Here is a 22390-nt window from a genome sequence, read left to right as displayed (position 1 = left end):
AACTCTACAGAGTTATTGCAGGATTTGTATCAGCTGTAACAAAGAAATGTTTTTCTTATTATATTTCTTATAATAAGAATTATAAGATTCTTATTATATTTCTTAAGGTTATTATGCCTTTGTGTATTATGCCTCTTTCACACCAGAGCCAGTTTTCTGTGGTTTAACGCAAAGTCGAAACTTTGCGTTAACCAAAGTAAAATGAAAGTCCATAGACTTTCATTTTAGCGGACGCTGCGTTTCGATGCATTGCGTTTCGACACACCCGGGAGCTTTCAATCGTGGGGAGCCAGCGTTTTCCCGTCGGGTTAAATTAAAATTACTGCCACCACTGATTGCGTTGCGCCGCTACATCCGTTGACACGCCGCAGGGCATATAACTTAATTTCTGTATATAGTGTGTTATTTGTTCTAATAAAACTAATTAATTATAAGTCTCCCATTCATAAGATTTGTAGGGCTGGGTCTTCAGAAGATGCCTCGCCTAGGGCACTAAAGTAGTCAGAAAAAGTTCTGTCAATCTGATCCATCCCCGTGTCCCCGAGCATGATGTGACTCCCCAGCAAAAGGCAGTGCACTACTCTTAGCAGAGTCAATTTGCCAGGCAGAACGATGGCCGCCCGGAGCGTTCTGCGTCTGTGTCATGTGACTGCGATTCCAGGCACATCATAGTGATTGGCTAGCTGTAAAGCCAAGCTACTTTCCTGTTGGCTGTGCGGAGAGCAGCGGGCGTGGCTGGGCTGGCGGGAACATTGAGTGTGACGGTGGGTTGAAGTGTGGGATCAGGGTGCAGGTAGGTGCGGCCCGTGTGTTGGGACGCAGGAGACCCCGTATGCTGAGCGCAGAAGATCCCTGGGCTTGGGCTGAGTGAATGAGATCCAGTCACACCTAAGTGGATCATCGCGCCCCTCCCTCCCCTCCGAGCAGTAATCGGATTCCTGTAATCCGCGGCCAGGTGACAGCCATCTGCACTCTCTCCTCTATGGAGCCATCCCGGGCCAAGATGAACCGCAAGCAGCGAGGAGTCCCGGTCTATCCCGACTGTGCTGCCGGGCAGCCTGGAGAGGACGGGGAGAGAAAGTTCTCCAAGTTTGTGAGTATCCGGGAGACGGGCGGGTCAGTGTGTGTCTGTCTTCTGCCCTATGTCTGGTGACAGTCATTGCTTGGTGGCTGCCTGTGCCACAGGGTTTCCTGCCTAGCGCCTGCCAATGTCCCTGACAGAGCTGTGCCTGCCAATGTCACTGGCATAGATCTGTCTCTGCCTGGTGCCTGCTAACGTCCCTGGCATCAAGCTGTCACTGCTCAGTGCCTGCCCATGTCCCTTACATAGTGCTGTCCCTGCCTAGCGCCTGTCAGTGTCCCTGGCATAGAGCTATCACTGCTCATTGTCTTCTCATGTCCCTTACATAGTGCTGTCCCTGCCTAGCGCCTGTCAGTGTCCCTGGCATAGATCTGTCCCTACCTGGCGTCTGCTAATGTCCCTGGCATCAAGCTGTCACTGCTCAGTGCCTGCCCATGTCCCTTTCATAGCGCTGTCCCTACCTAGCGCCTGCCAATGTTCCTGGCATAGAGCTGTCACTGCTCATTGCCTTTCCATGTGCCTTACATAGCGCTGTCCCTGCCTATTGCCTGTCAGTGTCCCTGGCATAGAGCTGTCCCTACCAGGTGCCTGCCAATGTCCCTGGCATAGAGCTGTCACTGCTCATTGCCTTCCCATGTCCATTACATAGCTCTGTCCCTGCCTAGCGCCTGTCAGTGTCTCTGGCTTAGATCTGTCCCTACCTGGCGTTTGCTAACGTCCCTGGCATCGAGCTGTCACTGCCTAGCACCTGCCAATGTCCTTGATGTAATATTAAGTTTTTGGAGAGGCACACCTAGATGCAAAAAGCCACATCCATCCAGTAACAACGATCCAGGTTTGGCCGGCACACCGTTGAAAGTGAGATGTTTTATTCCCTTACTGTATGCACAACATGACAATTGTTTCGGGGCTGCGGAGGGTCCCCTTCATCAGATACAGTGCAGACATGTTGGGATCACTCTGAAAGGATATCCGAGCTGTAAATAATAAAAAAAAAAGAAAGTTAAGCTTTACTTAATTGGGGCTTCTTCCATCCCCTAGAAGTCTGTCTGGTCCAGCGCTGCAGTTCTACTGCCCTCCAGGGTGCTGCTGTCACCTCTGTAAGATTGCTGACCCCAGCTGGATCACGGGCTCAGCGCATGCGCAGGACTTGCACTGTGCTAGTGCAAAATACTTTCAGCTACAGTAGTGCAATCACTAATGGTGCGCATGTGCAGAAGCCCTTTACCCAGCTGTGGGAGGTGATAGCGACACCCTGGAGGGCAGTGGAACTGCAGAGGTGGACAAGAAGCCCCAGGTAAGTAAAGCTTAACTTTAGTTTTTTTTTTTTTTCCTCTCAAAGTTCGGATAGACTTTACAGTGATCCTGAGCCGAAGCTCGGGATCAAAATCATATACATCCCTTAAAGGACTTCCGAGGCAAAATCTAAAAAAAAAGTTAGATACCTGCATCACATTTGAATGCACGGAGGACGCCGTCCGCGCCCTCCGTGCCGGGTCCCCACCGCTCAATAGCCCCCCTGGCCGGCTCCCGACCTCACGGCCCGGGTCAGGCTCTCCTGCCTCCACTAACATGGCCGCATGAGCTGGCTGCGCAGTCCGCATAGCCACGAGTGCGGCTGCGCAGTTCTAGGGCCTACCCCTGATCCACGCTACAGGGAACAGCCTGTAGCGTGGATCGGGGGGTAGGTCCTAGAACTGCGCAGCCGCACTTGCGGCTATGCGGACTGCGCAGCCGCGGCCAGCTCATGCGGCCATGTTAGTGGAGGCAGGAGAGCCCGGGCCGTGCGGTCGGGAGCCGGCAAGGGGGGCTATTGAGCGGAAGGGACCCACCGTAACGGCGCGGACGACGTCCTCCGTGGATTCAAATGTGTTGCAGGTATTTAACTTTTTTTTTAGATTTGGCTTCGGAAGTCCTTTAAAGAGAATCTGTACTCTAAAATTCTTACAATAAAAAGCATACAATTCTATTCATTATGTTCTCCTGGGCCCCTCTGTGCTGTTTCTGCCACTCCCTGCTGTAATCCTGGCTTGCAATTGCCAGTTTTAGGCAGTGTTTACAAACAAAAGACATGGCATGTCATAGGCTGAGAGGAGCTCAGTCTGTGACTCACACAGAGCCTGCAGGGGGCGTGGAGAGGGTGTGTATGGCTTCTGCCTATTACAAACAGAGCAGCACATTCTCTCCTGAGTGCCTGAGCCCGACAAAGCCCTCTGAGGAAAGATTAGATTATATAACAGAGATAATACAGCCACTGTACAACTAGGAAAGGCTGCAGTAATACAGACCGCATTAGAACAGGTATAGGAACTTATAGGATAGAAGAAATAAGGCTGAACATTTTGTTACGGAGTCTCTTTAATAGAGAGAAGCCTCAGGATCCTATTTTCCTTGCTGATGTGAAGCACCTCATTGTTGAGCGCAAACCCCTCCACATCATAGCTGTGCAGCTCTTCTTTCTGAAGTGCGGACCGCGCTGTAGCCGAGCCCTCCTGTTCATGTGCAGTACCACGAAGCCCGCAGCTCTGGCTTACTGCGGACTGGGTCGGCTATTGCGTGGCCACGCTGGAGGAAGAAGAGCTGCGCAGCCCTGATAGGATTAGCAGCAATGCATTGTCGCTAATCTTCTGTGGGGCTGCGCTCAGCATCAGGGGACTTCAGCGCAGGGAGGGAAGCCTCACTAGGATCCTGAGGCTTCCCTCTCTTTAGGTGAGTATCTCATTTTGTACCCGAGCTTCGGCTTCGGCTCGGGTACCCTTTAATGATCTTTCACAATCGTTAGGGTGACACTGCAGAGAACAAGCGCAGTACAGAATCTGCTTGGCTGTTCTATTGCCAATCAGTGTTTTCTGTCAATGGAGAAGGGAGAGGGGGGTGGCACAGGAGTGAACAGCTTCTAGTGGCTGAGTAATTATGAGCACAGTAGGTTCTGTTTGTTTTCCTTGGTTATCCATCGGAATGAAACGTTTAATGATCCTGCGAGGGTGTGGGATGCAGCCATACACACTGTACGTTCTGGGTTGAGATGGGGCTGCACGACCGCCTCCGCTGAAGCTGAGTAGTTCTGTAATATATGGATTCTCTGTAAATGTAATACTCCACGGCTTGCTGCCACTTCAGAGAGGATGCATGCCAACTGGTATTGTTTAAAAGGAAATGAATATGACAGCCTATGTATTCTTTTCACTTCAGTTGTCTTTTAAAGCTCCAGTCCAGTATTAGTCTCTAGCACTGTTGACTAGTTGCTGACTTGGTGTGATTGCTGCCTAGCTGCTGTGACTTATGTGATATGGCCCTATGATACACTTTATGAATGGGTAGTCTGTGAAAAGCCTTGTAGTTGTGTGTGGGAGGAGGTTATCGGTTAGGAAGACAATAATACATTATAGGACAAGTGTAGTGGGTGGTTTGGGAGATTAGCGCTGAAAAGTGAAATTTCATTTTCATTGATGTTGTGCTTTTTAATTTTTAATTTTTTTTAAACAGTTCCAGAAGTTCTTTCTTAAGGTGGCCACTAACTGTCCAATTTCTAGCAAAAAAAATCGTTTGATTCTTATTTTTATCGGATTGGTTGTAAATAATCTCCGTTGATGGGCACAATCAATTACAAACGATTATAAAAATAGTCGTACACTAATCATCCTTTCACTTTGAAGAAGAGAAAGCAAAACCTGGGAGTTTGTGATGTATAATGCCTTGTTATACAATTTCCAGATTTCCTCTACGTTATTTTCTTCTGTATGTGACTGCATTTCGGGTTGACCACTGATTGAAGACGCGAGGCGAGCGAGCTTGCTCCTGTCCTTTGACAAAGCTCTGCGCGGCCACAGGGGAGTAGGACGGACATACTGCGCATGCTTAGCGGGGGATGGAGGGGAATGGGAGGTGCTGTATTTGAATGCCCCCTACCCAGTACAGCTTCAGTTTTTACAGTTTTTACTACAGCCTTTTGGCTTTGGTATCCTTTAAGTGGCCTTGAACTAGAGTGGGCTTTTACCTCTTATCCTAATGGCGTCTGAAAAAGGTCCATGCGTCTTAGCAGCAGCCTTAAAGTGGTTTAAAACCCTGACATAATAAAAACATGTTTTCCTACTTTTTATATGCCATACGGTTAACATATTTGCATTTGTGCATAAGTATTATTCATTTAGATATTTTAGGCTCCCAAAAGTACATTTTTTTTTCTTTGTGAGCTGACTGCATTTTATTAACTGGTTTTATTCATTATGCAGTGAAAGCAGACATGCTTTGACTCTCTGTGTGGAGCTGCTTCTCCACAGTCAGAGAATGTGTCACATTCCTCACTTGATACATTTAAGTAAACAAGATAACTAAAGTTGGGATGCACCACATTTCACTGCACTGAACTTTCAAGCTCTGTGTGTAACCCTTTGAATGCTGGTCTAGTTAGAAAAAAAAATGGTGTTTGCATATAATATGCTGTAAATAATGTTTTAGAGCAGGTATGTCAAACCGGTCCTACGAGGGCCGAGATCCTCACACATTTTTGATACTGCTCAAATGAATTGATGGGAGTGAATCAGGAAAGGTGTGGTCCATCAGGTAGAACACATTCCTCTTTCTCAGTCCATCCTAAACACTGGCATGGATCTGGCCCTCCAGGCCTGGAGTTCGACACCTGTGTTTTAGAGCAAAGATGAAATGCTGGGTTATATTCCGCTTTAACACCTCAAATAAAATTTGGTAGGTTTGGATTGTACACATGCTACTTGCTCCCTTCCTTCCTACATTACTGTGTCTCAGGCTTTATAGTTCTGTCCTGATTTCAGTTTAACTGGGGGTTGGACTGATTTTTTTTTTCTTTTTTTCCTAGAGATTGTGTAATTTATTTTGGCTGGAAATGGTTTAGGCGTTTCTGCTGTGTAGCATTGAAAACTGAAACAGAAAAATGTGGGAAGCAATTTATACACCTAACCACCTTGGCGGTAATGACAAGCTCAGTTCGTCCATTACCACCGCAGTGGATTGCACAGCCCCTGGAGGGTCTTTTGCCACCAAATTTTCAGAGTGGGTGTAGCTAGCACCTGGCTACCTACATCACGCGTCCGATCGCCGCCGGCCCGCTCTGATCCCCCTGATCGCCGCTGTTTTATGCTTAGTCCCCCCGGAGCCTGTGCCGGCGCAGCCTCTCCGTAGCCTCCAAGGGTCGCTATGGATGCGATCAGAACTGCACATGACGTCATGTCCGAACGTCGCCATAGCAAAGCCTGAAGTTATGGCGGAAGTCTCGGCCATCGCGGGATCTCGGCCAGGTAAATATCGCCGGTGGAGGGGGACAGTGCCGTGGGACTAGGGGGGAGAGTGTAGCTAGCCTAGCTACACTGAAAAAAAAAAAAAAAGCGTCCGCAAGAATTGAAACACCAGGGTGATTAAAGGACAACTATAACAAGAGGGATAGGGAGGATGCCGTATTTTTTTTCCTCTTAAAGCGGACCTGAACTCAGAAGTCCACTCTGCTCTAAAAGCTACACAACAGCATAACAAAACATGTATTTGTTACAGCTGATACAAATCGTAAAATAAATCTGCTCTGTTTCTGCTTCCTGATTTATGGAAGCAGACATGTTGTTAACATGCAGTGCTTTCAAATGGGCTTATCTGCCATCTCTGCCATAGGCAGTCATGTGACAAGGGGGGTATCAGATTACAATTTATTATAATACACAAATGAGGGGGGATTAGACAGGCTAAACTCTCTAAATACATGCAGGGTGCATTTCTCTCTGTTTTCCTTCTGTCCTGTGCAAAACTTCAGGTCCACCTTAACCACTTGCCGACCGCCCACTACCAATAGGCGGCGGCGGCGGCAAAGTGGCCCCCCCAGACTCGCTTAACGCCGATCGGCGACACCTGGGGGACTGATCAGCCGGCGATCTATCTATGCGCGCGTATCCGCAGGCATTAGGCTCCGGCAGCCCGGGACGTCAACCCGCCGGCCAATTAGCGGCCGGCGGGTTGTTAACCCCCGATCTGCCGCATGCAAAGTGTATAATACACTTTGTTAAGCTAACAAAGTGTATTATACTGGCTGCCTCCTCCCCTGGTGGTCCCAGTGATTGAGCGACCACCAGGGGAGGAGGCGGCCATTGTAGTAATGACACAGACTGATCCTGCCCCCTGATCGCCCACAGCACCCCTCAGACCCCCCCTGATCACCCCCTCAGACCACTGTTTGCACCCAATAACCCCCCTAATCACCCATCAATCACTTCCTGTCACTATCTGTCAATGCTATATTTTAGATTCGGTCCTAAACTGCCCCCTGGGGGCTCCTGATCACCCCCACTCCCTCCGATTCCCCCCCCCCCCCCCTGTGTACTGTATACATCTATTCTCCCCTGTAATCACCTACTGATCACCTGTCAATCACCACCGGTGACTGCCACCCATCAAATCAAACCCTAACCTACCCCTTGTGGGCACCTGATCACCCGCCCACACCCTCAGATCGCCCGCAGACCCGCCCTCAGATCACCTCCGAAGTGCATTGTTTACATCTGTTCTCCCCTCTAATCACCCACTGATCACCCATCAATCACCCCCTCTCACCACCTGTCACTGCTACCCATCGGATCAGACCCTAATCTGCCCCTGGCGGGCACCCAATTACCCGCCCACACCCTCAGACCCCCCCCCCCCCCCCGCTCACCTCGCCAGTGCATTGCTTGCATCTATTCTCCCATCTAATCACACCGAGGCACCCATCAATCACCTCCTGTTACCACCTGTCACTCCCTAGCACACCTACCCATCAGATCAGGCCCTGATTTGCCCCATGTGGGCTCCTGATCACTCGGCCAAGCCCTCAGATCACCCTCAGACCCCCTTCCAATTACCTCCCCAGTGCATTGATTGCATCTATTCTACCCTATAATCACCCCCTGAGACACCAATCAATCACCACCTGTCACCCCCTAGCACTCCTATCCATCAGATCAGGCCCTAATCTGTCAAACCCTCACCCGCCCCACCGCAGTGACAGAATTTTTTTTTCTGATCACTGCTGGTCGCTACGACTTAATTGTGGCTGAGACCAACCCTTATTTATTTATTTTTATGTATTGTATTTATAAAGCGCCAACATATTACGCAGCACTTATGCCACACAATACGCAACCGCCAATCCAAGAAGCTACCATGCCCAGGCTTTTTGGTGGAAACCACTCCGAAGTTTCCAAAAATAACATTTTTTTGGGGCCTTCTCCTTAACATGGGTCTAGTCAAAAAGAATGTATTGCGGTTTTATTGTTCTACGCACCCAATACATCACATGCCCATGTTCTCTTCTGCCATGTCCAGGTCACGATTTGAGAACATCCTGCGCTTCCTGCACTTCAGTGCCAATACAACCTGTCATCCTGCTTATGACCGGTTCCACAAAATTTGGCCCCTCATAGACCACCTGTCATCAAAATTTGCAGATGCTTGTACCCCTGAACAGTCATTTTGAGGCATTTGATTTCCAGACTACTCCTCACGGTTTTGGGCCCCTAACATGCCAGGGCAGTATAGGAACCCCACAAGTGACCCCATTTTAGAAAGAAGACACCCGAAGGTATTCCGTTAGGTGTATGATGAGTTCATAGAAGATTTGATTTTTTTTTTGTCACAAGTTAGTGGAAAAACAGTGGAAAAGTCTGGAGAAGTAGTATAATGTGTTTTAGGGTGTACTTTTACACATACCCATGCTGGGTGGGAGAAATATCTCTCTCTGTGTCTGTGTGTGTGTGTGTGTGTGTGTGTCTGTGTAAAAAAAAAAAAAAAAAAAAAAAAAAAAAAAAAAAGATTTCTTCCACCCAGCATGGGTATGTGTAAAATGCACCCCAAAACACATAATACTATTTCTCCTGAGTACGGCGATACCACGTGTGACACTTTTTTTTTGCAGCCTAGGTGCGCTAAGGGGCCCAAAGTCCTATGAGCACCTTTAGGCTTTACAGGGGTGCTTACAATTTAGCACCCCCCAAAATGCGAACACACCCCACAAATGACCCCATTTTGGAAAGTAGACACCCCAAAGATTTCAGAGAGGGGCATGGTGAGTCCGTGGCAGATTAAATTTATTTATTTTTTTGTCACAAGTTAGCAGAAATGGAAACTTTTTTTTTTTTTTTTTTTTTTTATATTTATTTAGTTTTTTGTTAGTGTCATTTTCTGCTAACAGGTGCTCAGAAAAGTCAGAGATGCTTCAAACTGGGGAAATTCTCTTTTTGCACCAAATAGTTTGTAAACGCTATAACTTTTACCCAAATAAAAAAAAATCAAGAAGTGTCTATTTATTGATCAAAGAGATGTAGCACAATACATTTAGACAAAAATTTATATAGAAATTTTACTTTATTTGAAAAATGTCAGCACAGAAAGTTAAAAATAAAAATCATTTTTTTTGACAAAATTCATGTCGTTTTTTTGATGAATATAATGAAAACTAAAAATCACAGCAGCAATCAAATAGCACCAAAAGAAAGCTTTATTAGTGAAAAGAAAAGGAGGTAAAATTCATTTAGGTGGTAGGTTGTATGACCGAGCAATAAACCGTTAAAGCTGCAGTGGTCTAAATGGAAAAAAGTGTCTGGTCCTTAAAGAGAAACTCCGACCAAGAATTGAACTTTATCCCAATCAGTAGCTGATACCCCCTTTTACATGACAAATCTATTGCATTTCACAAACAGACCATCAGGGGGTGCTGTATGACTGATTTTGTGATGAAACCCCTCCCACAAGAAACTCTGGTACCGCGGTACTCTGGGCAAACTGCCACAATGTAACAATGTTCACAGACAGGAAATGGCTGTTTACAGCTGTCTGTAACAGCCAAAACAGCTAGGAGCAGCTACATAACCTGCCCACAGTAAAAATGTCTTCATGTGATAAATGTCAGAATGTAAATCTGGGAGAGGAAAGATTTTACAATGAGCAAACACTGACTAAATCATTTATACATAATTGTTGTAAAAATGAAGCACTTTTTTATTACATTATTTTCACTGGAGTTCCTCTTTAAAGTGAACCTAAAGCCGATAAAAAAAAATGAGATTAACTCACCTGGGGCCTCCCTCAGCCCCCTGCAGCCGATCGGTGCCCTCGCAGCTCCGCTCCGATGTCCCAGGACCCGCCGGCGAGCACTTCCGGTTTCGCCGTCACCGGCCGACAGGCATGGGAACGCGAGTGATTGTTCGCGTTCCCAGCCTGTATATCGTCCCCTATGCTGCTATTGCGGCCTCCTGGCCGCAATAGCAGCATAGGGGGCGATATACAGGCTGGGAACGCGAACAATCACTCGCGTTCCCATGCCTGTCGGCCGGTGACGGCGAAACCGGAAGTGCTCACCGGCGGGTCCTGGGACATCGGAGCGGAGCTGCGAGGGCACCGATCGGCTGCAGGGGGCTGAGGGAGGCCCCAGGTGAGTTAATCTCATTTTTTTTTTATCGGCTTTAGGTTCACTTTAAGGGGTTTTAAGACTGCAGTTCTTAAGTGGTTAAGCAATACCAGTTGGCTGGCAGCCCTGCTGATCCTCTGCCTCTAATACTTTTAGCCATAGCCCCTGAACAAGCATGCAAGGTGATCAGATGTTTCTGACATTGTCAGATCTGACAAGATTAGCTGCATGTTGGTTTCTGGTGTGATCCAGACACTACAGCAGTCAAATAGATCAGCAGGGCTGTCAGGCAACTGGTTTTGCTTAAAAGCAAATAAATGTCAGCCTCCATATTCTTCTCACTACAGTTGTCCTTTAAAAGAGGATACTGTAAGCATTTCTGAGCAGCACACTAGTAACCAGTTCATATGTGCTTGGGTGGATGTGACTTTGGGGTGTAGTCACTAAACAGGGGTTAGCAGAATAACATTTATAAAGTCTTACCGCATGATAAGCGCATAAAGCAATACATTACATGCATTGCATTCCGCTCTACCCATTGTGTGACTTTATGCATGTTACTCTTACCGCAGTTTAGTGAATATATGCCTTTGTGTCATATTAAACCAGATGATTTACTGAGTCTGTGTTGCATGGGCCATATTTGCCATTTAGATTACATGTCCCTGCCAGCCAAATCCCTTATTTGGAGAGCATCTTCCGTTCTGGAATGGGGTTTATCAGCACACAAGGTTCTTCACACTCAGCACACTTTTATTGTGCAGCAATCCACATAGATGCCTACAATTGTCTCGGGACAAACTTTGTTCCTGTTGATACTGGAATGTGTAATGGATGCCTCCTTGCATGCAGTGGTGCTGTGCACATAGTTTGTCTCTGACCATAGGTAAACAATCACCAAACACAATCTATAAATACAGACTTTTCATTTTTGTGTTTTTAATTCTGAAATGGAATTCAGCCTAACGTAGATGTAACGCCTCCCAGGTAGCTTTATTGAAATGCTGCCCCCCGGCCTTCTGCTGGTGTCAGTAGGAAAGTGTCGAGCTCCAGAATATTTCATGCAAGACAACTGCTTGTATATGCACGACTTGTGTAATCTGGTGATGTAAGCTGTGTCTCTGTAAAGAATTAAACGCAGGTGTGGAAGCCAAGCAGTGATTTATATGGAAGCGTGTCCAATTCTATTTATAGTTCAAAGATTTCTTAAGGATTTCATTTGACACACCATATTTCTATTGAAAGCAGAATGTGTGGACATTTTGTTTATCCTAAGAAGTGGCTTTTATTTGCACTTGGTTTAGTCAAGGACAAATTGAGCTTGTTATTTTCCTTACTGTGTGGCTGCTTGCAAGCAACTTGGCTTCTTGGGCTATTTAATATTGAATATAAAGCGCAAACATAGTCTGTGGTGCTGTACAAAGAAACAAACAAACATGGTGTACATTATACAGACAATGGTATACACCAATTCCAAAAATAGAGAATTGGTACAAAATACAGAATCGATACAAAATACAGAATTGGTTTTTACAGTAACAAAAGTATCTTGATGTATAACCAACTTCAAGACACAAAGGGTGAGAGAGCACTGCCCTTGCAAGCTTACAATCTAAAGAGGTGTGTGTGTGTGTGTGTGTGTGTGTGTGTGTGTGTGTGTGTGTGTGTGTGTGTGTGTGTGTGTGTGTGTGTGTGTGTGTGTGTGTGTGTGTGTGTGTGTGTGTGTGTGTGTGTGTGTGTGTGTGTGTGTGCGCGTGGTCAAAAGGAGTGTTCGTATACAATGATCATACTTAGAGGCAGTGTGTTTTTAGGTTATCTAGTAAGTTCAGCTTGGCCTAAGGACAAAGGGGAAATGGCCTAAGGTGGTGATCTGCAAACTTGACTCTCCAGCTGTTATGGAACTACAAGTCCCACAATGCATTCGCCTTTATGAATCATGACTGTGGTTGTCAGGCTCCTGCAATGGGTTGTGGGGCTTGTAGTTCCTTAAAGTGAACCAAAGACGAAGTACCCTCATCTATTTTACCATAAATATCAGTGGGAACATTAGAGAAAACTCCTACCCTGCTCTGTTTCCTGCTTCACTGCTCAGCCTGCTTATCAGCCCTAATAAAAAAAATCACTTACTGAGCATTCAGATTGGCTTTGCTCAGGATTAATTATAACTGAGTGTGTCTTCTTTGATGTCTTTTCAAGCCCAAGCCTGCCCTCTTCTGGCTCTGCTATAATGACTCGGCTATAAAGATTACTGAGCAAAGCCAGACTGAATGCTCAGTCTAGGATTTTATCAGAGCTGATTAACAAGCATGCTGAGCAGTGAAGAATGAAACTGAGAGCAGCATAGGTGTTTCCTTTAATGCTCCCACTGATATATATGGTAAAATACATGAGGGTGCTTTGTCTCTGGTTCTCTTTAACAGCTGGAGAGCCAAGTTTGCAGATCACTGGCCTAAGGTAGAGCATATGCTTCTCAAAAAAGTGAGTTTTTGAGGGAGGTTTTTAAAGATAAATCAAAGGTTGGAGAGTGACTGATGTGTTGTGGAAGGGCATTCCAGAGGATAGGTGAAGCAAGTGTAAAACCTTGTATAAATGAATGCGAGGAGGTAATTCTAGAGGTGGACAAAAATGTCATGTGCAGATCTGCGATTGTGATTGGGTTGGTATCTGGTAAGTAGTGAGATGTACAGGGGGAAGAGATTGTGGAGAACTTTGTAGGTTAGGGTAACCATTTTACCAAGTTTTGTGATATATCATCTAAGTGAGCAAAACCTACCATTTTAATTTGTCTAGTCCAGGTATGCTGAATCGCCTATATATCTAATGGATATGCTTGGAGATCTTTGGATATGGCCTACTAGTTTGTGAGCATTGAGTCTCCAGGAATGGATGGGTCCTGAGGTTCTGTGTCAGAATTTCAATTGTGTTTTCCGTATTGCGTACTGTACCATGTGTGCCCTCTTCAAATATACATTTAATCCAGACTGTTAAAGTGACACTGAAGCAAAAAAAACCTTCATGCTAAATGTTGTGTGTAGTACGAATAATGAATAGAACATTAGTGGCAAAGGAAAGGGTCTCATAATATATCTTGCAGTTAATTTTTTTTTTTATAACATTGCATCATGCTGTCATATTTGCATTTACAAATTGCACTCTGTAATTTAAACTATAAAACAGAGCAGAGCTAATGGCCCTTTTAACTTCCCTGCAGTAAAACTTTATCTGAAGTTGTCTCTCACTGTTTCTTTGATTTATAGGTGCTTCAGAAAACAACACTGCAGCCGCCCCACGTTGGGTCAGAGAGATCAGAGAAGCTCTTGCATAGATAACTGAAGCTTCTTAACTCTTACTGTACTGGAAACAATATGAGACTCTTTTGTTTGTTACTAATATTCTATTTCTTAGCTGTACTACACATACAAATCTTTCTCATAAGTTTATTTTCACTTCATATTCCCATTAAAGGAAATGTCCACTAAAGGCCCTAATAGTGTGTGTGTGTGTGTGTGTGTGTGTGTGTGTGTGTGTGTGTGTGTGTGTGTGTTTTTTTTCCTTTTAACCATGTATCTGGTGTATCTATCCTGTCTACTTTGTTCTTACTACTCTGCTTAAAGAGACTCTGAAGCGAGAATAAATCTCGCTTCAGGGGCATGTGTGCCCCTGCTAAAACGCCGCTATCCCTCGGCTAAACGGGGGTCCCTTACCCCCAAAATCCCCTCCGTGCAGCGAGGGATCGCTTCCTGATTGAGGCAGGGCTAATGGCCGCAGCCCTGCCCCACGCGCGTCTGTCAGCGCCTATCTCCGCCTCTCCCCCACCCCTCTCAGCCTTCCTTCACTGAGAGGGGCTGGGGAGAGGCGGCGATGCGCCGCTGATAGACGCGACTAGAGGCAGGGCTGCAGCCGTTAGCCCTGGGGGTAAAGGGACCCCTGTTTAGCCGCGGGATAGCGGCGTTTTAGCAGCGGCACACGTGCCCCTGCTAACTATGAGCTCTGAAGCGAGAATTAGAGAATTATTCTCGCTTCAGTGTCTCTTTAACCACTTGAGGACCGCAGCGTTAAGCCCCCCCCTAAAGACCAGGCCGTTTTTGGCTTAATTGGCCACTGCAGCATTAAGGCCTAGCTGCAGGGCCACACAACTTAGCACACAAGTGATTTCTTCTCCCCCCCCCCCCCTCCTTTCTCCCCACCAACAGAGCTTCCTGTTGGTGGGGTCTGACCAAAAGGTTGGTTTGTTTTTTACAAATATTTGTTCTTTTGTTTTAATTTTACATATTTTTTTTTTTCACTAACTCCCTCCCTCCAGCCAGCCAATCATGGCAATCTGCCTTCATAGGCTTCAGCCTATGAGAGCCAATCGCTCTCCTGTGTCTCAGGGGGACAGCTGTGTCCAGTATAGTGCTGCTGTAGATCGCAGCGCTGTACATTCTAATTAGATGACAGTTTCGCCTATCGCTGCTGGAAGACTGAAGGCGAAGTGGAGATGAGCGCGCAGCAGCTCCCGTGTTCTCCTGCAAAACAAGCCCCACGGACTTTACGCCGATTGGCTAGGCAGTCCTGGGGCTGCCGCCACAGCCACACCCATCGGCATGACGCGGTCGGCAACAAGTTAAAGGAACACTATCAATTTAATGTTTTTTTTTTTAACTGTGATAGGAATAGTTTGTGAAGAGTTCCTAACTACTGCTGTACACATTTCACTGCTTATCTTTGTTTACTGTTATCAAATTCCTTTCACAGTTCACTGATGGGCCAGGGTGACAACCAGTGAATCATGAGGGGTGGGGGTAATCCCTCTACCTACATATGGTAACCTTGAGTGTACTTTATACCTTTAGCAAATGACAGGTCTCACTAGCTTAAAGGATTCCTGTGCGCTCATTTAAAAATGACGCTATGTATGTAGGTACACATAGGCTTACTGCACCTCCATGGCCCAGCATCTTCCTCGGTTTGCCTGCTATCTCTTCAGTTCTCTATATCCTGGTTGGTGCCCTTTGACCTGAACCTGCCGCATATGTGCATTATATCCTATTCGGCTGCCTGTGACTGGGCTCGCCGGGGACCAGTATACTGTACGCGCACATGTCAGCGTGAGACCCAGCAGCGTCCACAGGCGAGTGTGCAGGTACTTTTGTATTAAAATGTAACGCATGCGGTTGGCACTGACCAGTAGGTGTTAAAGTTTTAAAGACCTTGCACCATTTGATTTTTCAGTCCTATTCCACCAAAAATCTGCTTGAAAATTAGGATTGCAGCCACGCATTGCAGAACTGACTTTAGGTTTGCTGGCCATTCCGCAGTGCTTAAAGGGGATCCAAACCAAACATTTTTTTAATTTAAAATATTTTAGTTGCACCACTCTGACACATACAAAGATAAATAAACACTCCTTCAAGCCTATGAGCATTTCAGTGCATGCTTTTCACCCTTCTCTTTTCATAACTAGGGTTATACAGGTGGCAGCCATTACTTCTGAGCTTAGTAGGAGGTTTTAGATCATGGGTGTGTTTGTCATCAGCTACCCTCCCTCACAGGGGCGTCGTCTATGTGAAAGCTCACACAAGCTGAGATCACCTACCCTGTGGCATCATCAGTAGCAGCCTGTGTTTTGTTTTTGTTTTTTATTTCCTCCACCAGTCTGCCTGATTCTGTCCCGGCAATATGAAAAAAAGGGAGGGGTTCATCCAATAAAATGTAAAGAATTTTTTATATTTGTCATCATGCAGCTGAAAAAAGGCTGCTATTTATTATTATTATTATTATTATTATTATTATTAGTTCGAAAATAGATTTTATTTCTGAAATCTTGTATTTTTAATTTGAATCAACTTTAATGTGGAAAAAAAAATATTGCATTTCCAGATTATATTTTGATTAAGAGATCCTGAGTTTATCTGAATTTTACTGTTTACTGCTAAAATGTGGCCAAGATCAACTGCCACACTCTTAAGCTTGAATTGCCATTTGCTACCCTCACGTAAATTTGTCAGTAGCGGCTGCCCAGGCTTTGCATCCAAGTTGCGTGCCCTATTTACACCACCCCTGGTGCAACATGGTGATGTGAAGAAAATACATCCAAGCACAATCTAGCGGAGGACACAGGCAGTCCAACTCGCTTTGTACTGTGTAGGGTTTACTTTACAACACCAAAGCCCCCTCCCCCTCCAGATGGGCAGTAGTGGGACCCTTATACATATAGCAGATATCTGAGGTAGGGAAAACTTGGATGATCCAAAAAAGTGGGTGGGCATGGTGGATTGAAAAATGTCTAGTTTCAAATCACAGCGAGAGTATCTATATGAAGGTTGTAAGCTCTTACTGCTCTTAACTGTGAATTGCACAAAGATGAGAAGAAAAGACTGGCACTAGATGTCAACAGTAATGCATGGGTCCGATTCACCGGATTCCGTATTCAATGCATGCACGTGCAGCTCTGAGCAAAGCACTGTGTAGGTAGCAAAAAGAAAATGGGAGGCACTGTGCTTGCAAAAAAGATATACCTTTTAATCCTCGGTGGGGAGACACATCGGGGTGAACAGTGGGGGTGAGGGAGGCCTGACAGCTGTTTCTCTTAAAAACAAAGCTTCCTCAGAGGCCAAGGGAAAGAAGTTCTTTCCCTTGGCCTCTGAGGAAGCTTTGTTTTTAAGCGAAACAGCTGTCAGGCCTCCCTCACCCCCACTGTTCACCCCGATGTGTCTCCCCACCGAGGATTAAAGGTATATCTTTTTTGCAAGCACAGTGCCTCCCATTTCTTTTTGCTACCTGCTCTTAACTGTGATTTAGAAGACTCTCCAAGGGACAGTAATGACATAAACTGTTAAAGCTTTTCTGTAAAGCTGGAGCAGGTCAGAGGACAAGATCCATTGTCTTGATGCACACTATATAGTTGTTAGGGCAGTTTTAATCCCATTACGCTGTTTTTTTGTTTTTTTTACATTTATTTTATTAAACCGTATCCCTAGTGCGTGTGTTCCTCCCAGGCCCAAATGTGTTTTTTGTTTAAAAAAAAAAAAGTGTGCACTTTTTAGTGTTGTATAAAATAAGTCTCAAGAACAAAGTCTTCAAAGACTTGGTGGCTTAAAACTATCCATTATTGTTAACCACTTCCCGACCGCCGTATAGACAATTGGCGGCCGGGAAGTGGACCCCGCAAGGACCGCCGTACTGACAAATGGCGGCGGTCCTTTTACGGGCATGGGCGGCGCGATCGCGTCATTCGTGACGCGATCGGCTGCCGGGGACTGGCTCCGCCCACCTCGCGCTGTAACCCGCCGGCCGTTAGGAAGCGCCGGCGGGTTACTAGCACCCGGATCGCCGCATACAAAGTGTATAATACACTTTGTAATGTTTACAAAGTGTATTATACAGGCTGCCTCCTGCCCTGGTGGTCCCAATGTCCAAGGGACCACCAGGGCAGGCTGCAGCCACCCTATGTCGCACCCAAGCACACTGATTTCCCCTACCCCCTGCCCCAGATCGCCCACAGCACCCCTCAGACCCCCCCCCCCCCCGCCCACCCCCAGACCCCTGTTTGCACCCAATCGCCCCACTAATCACCCATCAATCACTCCCTGTCACTATCTGTCAACGCTATTTTTTTTATCCCCCCCTGCCCTCTGCCCCTTCCTGATAACCCCCCCCAGCCCTCAGATTCTCCCCAGACCACCCCCCCAGACCCCCCACCCCCGTGTACTGTATGCATCTATCCCCCTGATCACCTGTCAATCACCCATCAATCACCCCCTGTCACTGCCACCCATCAATCAGCCCCTAACCTGCCCCTTGCGGGCAATCTGATCACCCACCCACAGCAATAGATCGCCCGCAGATCCGACGTCAGATCACCTCCCAAGTGCAGTGTTTACATCTGTTCTCTACCCTAAACACCCACTAATTACCCATCAATCACCCCCTGTCACTGCTACCTATCATATTAGACCCCTATCTGCCCCTAGGGCACTCAATCACCCGCCCACACCCTCAGAACGCCCTCAGACCCCAGCCCTGATCACCTCGCCAGTGCATTGCTTGCATCTATTCCCCCCTCTAATCAAACCTTGAGACACCCATCAATCACCTCCTGTAACCCCCTAGCACACCTACCCATCAGATCAGGCCCTAATTTGCCCTGTGTGGGCTCCTGATCACTCGGCCAAACCCTCAGATCCCCCTCAGACCCCCTTCCGATCACCTCCCCAGTGCATTGATTGCATCTATTTTCCCCTCTAACCACCCCCTGAGACACCCATCAATCACCTCCTGTCACCCTCCTAGCACTCCTATCCATCAGATCAGGCCCAATACAACCAGTCATCTAAAAGGCCACCCTGCTTATGACCGGTTCCACAAAATTCGCCCCCTCATAGACCACCTGTCATCAAAATTTGCAGATGCTTATACCCCTGAACAGTCATTTTGAGACATTTGGTTTCCAGACTACTCACGGTTTTGGGCCCGTAAAATGCCAGGGTGGTGTAGGAACCCCACAAGTGACCCCATTTTAGAAAAAAAGACACCCCAAGGTATTCTGTTAGGTGTATGACGAGTTCATAGAAGATTTTATTTTTTGTCAAAAGTTAGCGGAAATTGATTTTTTTTTTTTTTTTCACAAAGTGTCATTTTTCACTAACTTGTGACAAAAAATAAAATCTTGGAACACAGGTTTCGCAGGCACCACTGTAGTAAGTTAAAGCTTCTTTATTGGTCACATCAGACAAGGCAGAGGGTACAATGACAAACCGCTGTTTCGAGCAACCTGGCTCTTTATCAAGTTGTTCAACACTGCATACAAACTACAAACATATCATGTGCTTATATAGGGTCTAAAGACCAATCAGAATGCAGCACTGGTGTCATCCAATCACCAGACGTTATACCACCAGAGGACCTGATGGAAGACTTCACCATCTGAAGAGAAACCTCCCCTTTTCTCAGAAAAATTGCTGCCTAATACTGTGCGTATGAAGCATTAACATCAAAGCATGTACACTACATAGCGCTAACTATGCCTCACCTCATAGTCAAATCTCCGCCAGGTTCAACAAAGCCATAAGGCAAAGATTGTACAAAATAAAATCTACCAATCAGTGAGAGGCACCCCCAAAGGAGCCTCCCACACTCGGTTCGCCATGTGGAGGGGATAGACAGATATCGTCACACCCTCCCAGAGTTCCGCCAGCCAATCAGATGCCTGCAGGACCATGACGCTTAGTCGTGACGCATGCGGAACAAAGTGCGCATGTACGCGTCATGACGTATGCGGAAAAGGGACAACACGCCGAGCGTGTGTAAATAAACACATGACGTCGGCGGCATGTGTCCATATCAGCTAAGTGAGCGCGTCCGATACCAGCACTAGGAACAACGCCCACACTAACGAATAGCGCCCATCAAGTTGCCATGGTAACTCTGCAAGCTTGGCAGCTACGCAACCCTATAGAAAGCCAATGTACAAAATTATATAACAAAATTGAACCTGACGGTGATCTGCACTAATATAAGGTAGAGAACCACCGTGGAGGGGGGAAGGGGATTTAAAAATTTCAAAATTACAAAAAGTTAACCATATTAAAATTACTTTATTAGAAAAAATTTGTATTCTTTATTACCTTAGTCCAAGATTGGAGGAAAACCCGTGCTGCACCCATATCTAAAATAATAAAAACAAGGACATCACTACAAGGACACTAACAATCAGCCTACAGAAAACGATAAATCATAATCTAAATTGAGACCCCCAATACCTCAATAAGTGCCAATGTTTCTATATACTTCTACCTATCTGTAAACTACAGGTATTGAAGGTAGATACAAAAGGAAGGCGGGGACCCCCACTCCTGGTTCTCCCCGATCTCCCCCTGTCACATAAAGTATGTACCGGGTAACCTCTAGAAACAAATTTACTCTTCATGTTATTAATTTGGTGACGTTGTTGTTCATCTGAAACAATTCTAGTAATTCTTTTAAATTGACTATTAGGTATAGCATATTTAGTCTGTGGTGGATGGAAACTTGAATAATGTAGGATAGAGTTTCTGTCAGTGTTTTTTACAAAAAGATCTGTCCCCAAACTTTTGCCCTCTCTGAACACAACAGTGTCCAAAAAGGAGACCCTTTCAGGGTCTACGTGTGCCGTTAACTTAATAGTGGGGAATCGCTCCATCACACCAGAGAGGAACTGGTCAAGGGTCGAACGCGGTCCCGCCCATAAACAAAAAATATAATCTATATAGCGCCACCAGCACTTAGCGTGCTGGCGGAAAAGATCATCTGAGTAAATAAGTTTCCTCAAACAAACCCATAAAAAGGTTTGCATAGGACGGGGCCACGTTCGACCCCATCGCAGTCCCCCTCCGCTGCACATAAAAACTCTCCTCAAATTTGAAATAATTGCAATACAATACAATTTTCAACAGATTAATCAGAAAGCCACGCTGCTCTCTTGTAAGATCAAGATGCGTCATCCTATACCAATCCACCGCCTCTACACCTTCATCATGTGGGATGGAGGTGTAGAGGCTTTCGACATCCAAAGTAACCAGTAGAATCTCCTCACCAAGGTCATCAACAGTGGATAATTTTTCCAAAAAGTTAGATGTATCTTTTATATATGAATCTAGTTGAATTACCAGGGGTTGCAAGATCTTATCCAGGAATTGTGCTATGGGGACGAAAATTGAATCAACACCGGAGACTATTGGTCTACCCGGCGGGAATTCAAGATTTTTATGTATCTTGGGCAGTGTATAGAAACTAGGGGTCACTGGGTGGTCCTTAACCACCCTGGCGTTCTGATTAAATCGCCAGGGTGGCTGCGGGAGGGTTTTTTTTAAATAAAAGCCCACTAGAGGGCGCTCCGGAGGCGATCTTCCGATCGCCTCCGGCGGCAAGAGATAACACGGAAGGCCGCAATGAGCGGCCCTCCGTGTTTCGCTTCCCTCGTCGCCATGGCGACGAGCGGAGTGACGTCATGGACGTCAGCCGACGTCTTGACGTCAGCCGCCTCCGATCCAGCCCTTAGCGCTGGCCGGAACTGTTTGTTCCGGCTACGCTGGGCTCGGGCGGCTGGGGGGACCCTCTTTCGCCGCTGCACGCGGCGGATCGCCGCGCTGCAGCGGCGATCAGGCAGCACACGCGGCTGGCAAAGTGCCGGCTGCGTGTGCTGCTTTTTATTTGGTGCAAATCGGCCCAGCAGGGCCTGAGCGGCAGCCTCTGGCGGTGTTGGACGAGCTGAGCTCGTCCAGACCGCTCAGCAGGTTAATCAAAAAATTTTGTAACTTTTCATCAATGATACCACTTTCAAATGCTGCTTGAACCAGTGTTTTAATGCGAGCCTGTATATCACATAGTGGATCACCCTCCACCCTCCTGTACACATCCTTTTGACCCAATTGTCCAAAAATTTCATCCTGATAATAACCTGCATCTAAAAGAACTACTGCCCCGCCTTTATCCGCAGGGCGGATTACAATATCAGTCCTAGATTGTAGGTCCTGCAAAGCTCTCATTTCCCCTTTAGTAAGATTTAATGTAACGCTGTTCTGTGTAAAATCTTTTTCAATGGCCTTGATGTCCTTATCTACGTTAGAGATGAACAAGTCCACCAATGCATTATTAGGGGGCGTAAAGGTACTCTTAAGACGTAAACCTGTAGAGGATAAAGTTAACTTGTCCACACTATCAGAAGGTTCTTCCTGTGTGGACATAGGCAAGGAACTAAAGAAGACTTTCAGCTTGATGTTTCTGTAGAACCTAAAAAGTTCCTGTTCAAGTAGGAAGAAATTCGGACAGTTGGTTGGGCTAAAGGATAGTACATAATTAAGAACTTTTTCTTCAAGATTAGAAAGGTTATATCCAGAGATATTCACCACTAACTTTTTGATAGTGTATCCTTCCTCTGACGTAGGGTC

General features: G+C 46.2%; 1 protein-coding gene across 4 annotated transcripts in view; it reads left to right on the top strand.

The window, feature by feature from the left end:
• The first annotated feature begins 729 nt into the window (after nt 1–729).
• DIAPH3 (diaphanous related formin 3) overlaps nt 730–22390 on the top strand; it is an 847513-nt gene continuing 825852 nt past the window's right edge. For all 4 annotated transcript variants that reach the window (XM_068267828.1, XM_068267829.1, XM_068267827.1 and 1 more), the window contains exon 1: nt 730–1093. In XM_068267828.1, the coding sequence (XP_068123929.1) occupies nt 983–1093 (111 nt within the window). In that variant the 5' untranslated portion in view covers nt 730–982. The remainder of the gene's footprint in view (nt 1094–22390) is intronic.

Source organism: Hyperolius riggenbachi, chromosome 2 (genome assembly GCF_040937935.1).
Source record: "Hyperolius riggenbachi isolate aHypRig1 chromosome 2, aHypRig1.pri, whole genome shotgun sequence".
Taxonomy (NCBI): domain Eukaryota; kingdom Metazoa; phylum Chordata; class Amphibia; order Anura; family Hyperoliidae; genus Hyperolius; species Hyperolius riggenbachi.
The sequence above is the reverse complement of the archived record's forward strand: the minus strand, read 5'-3'. Positions and strand labels throughout refer to the sequence as shown.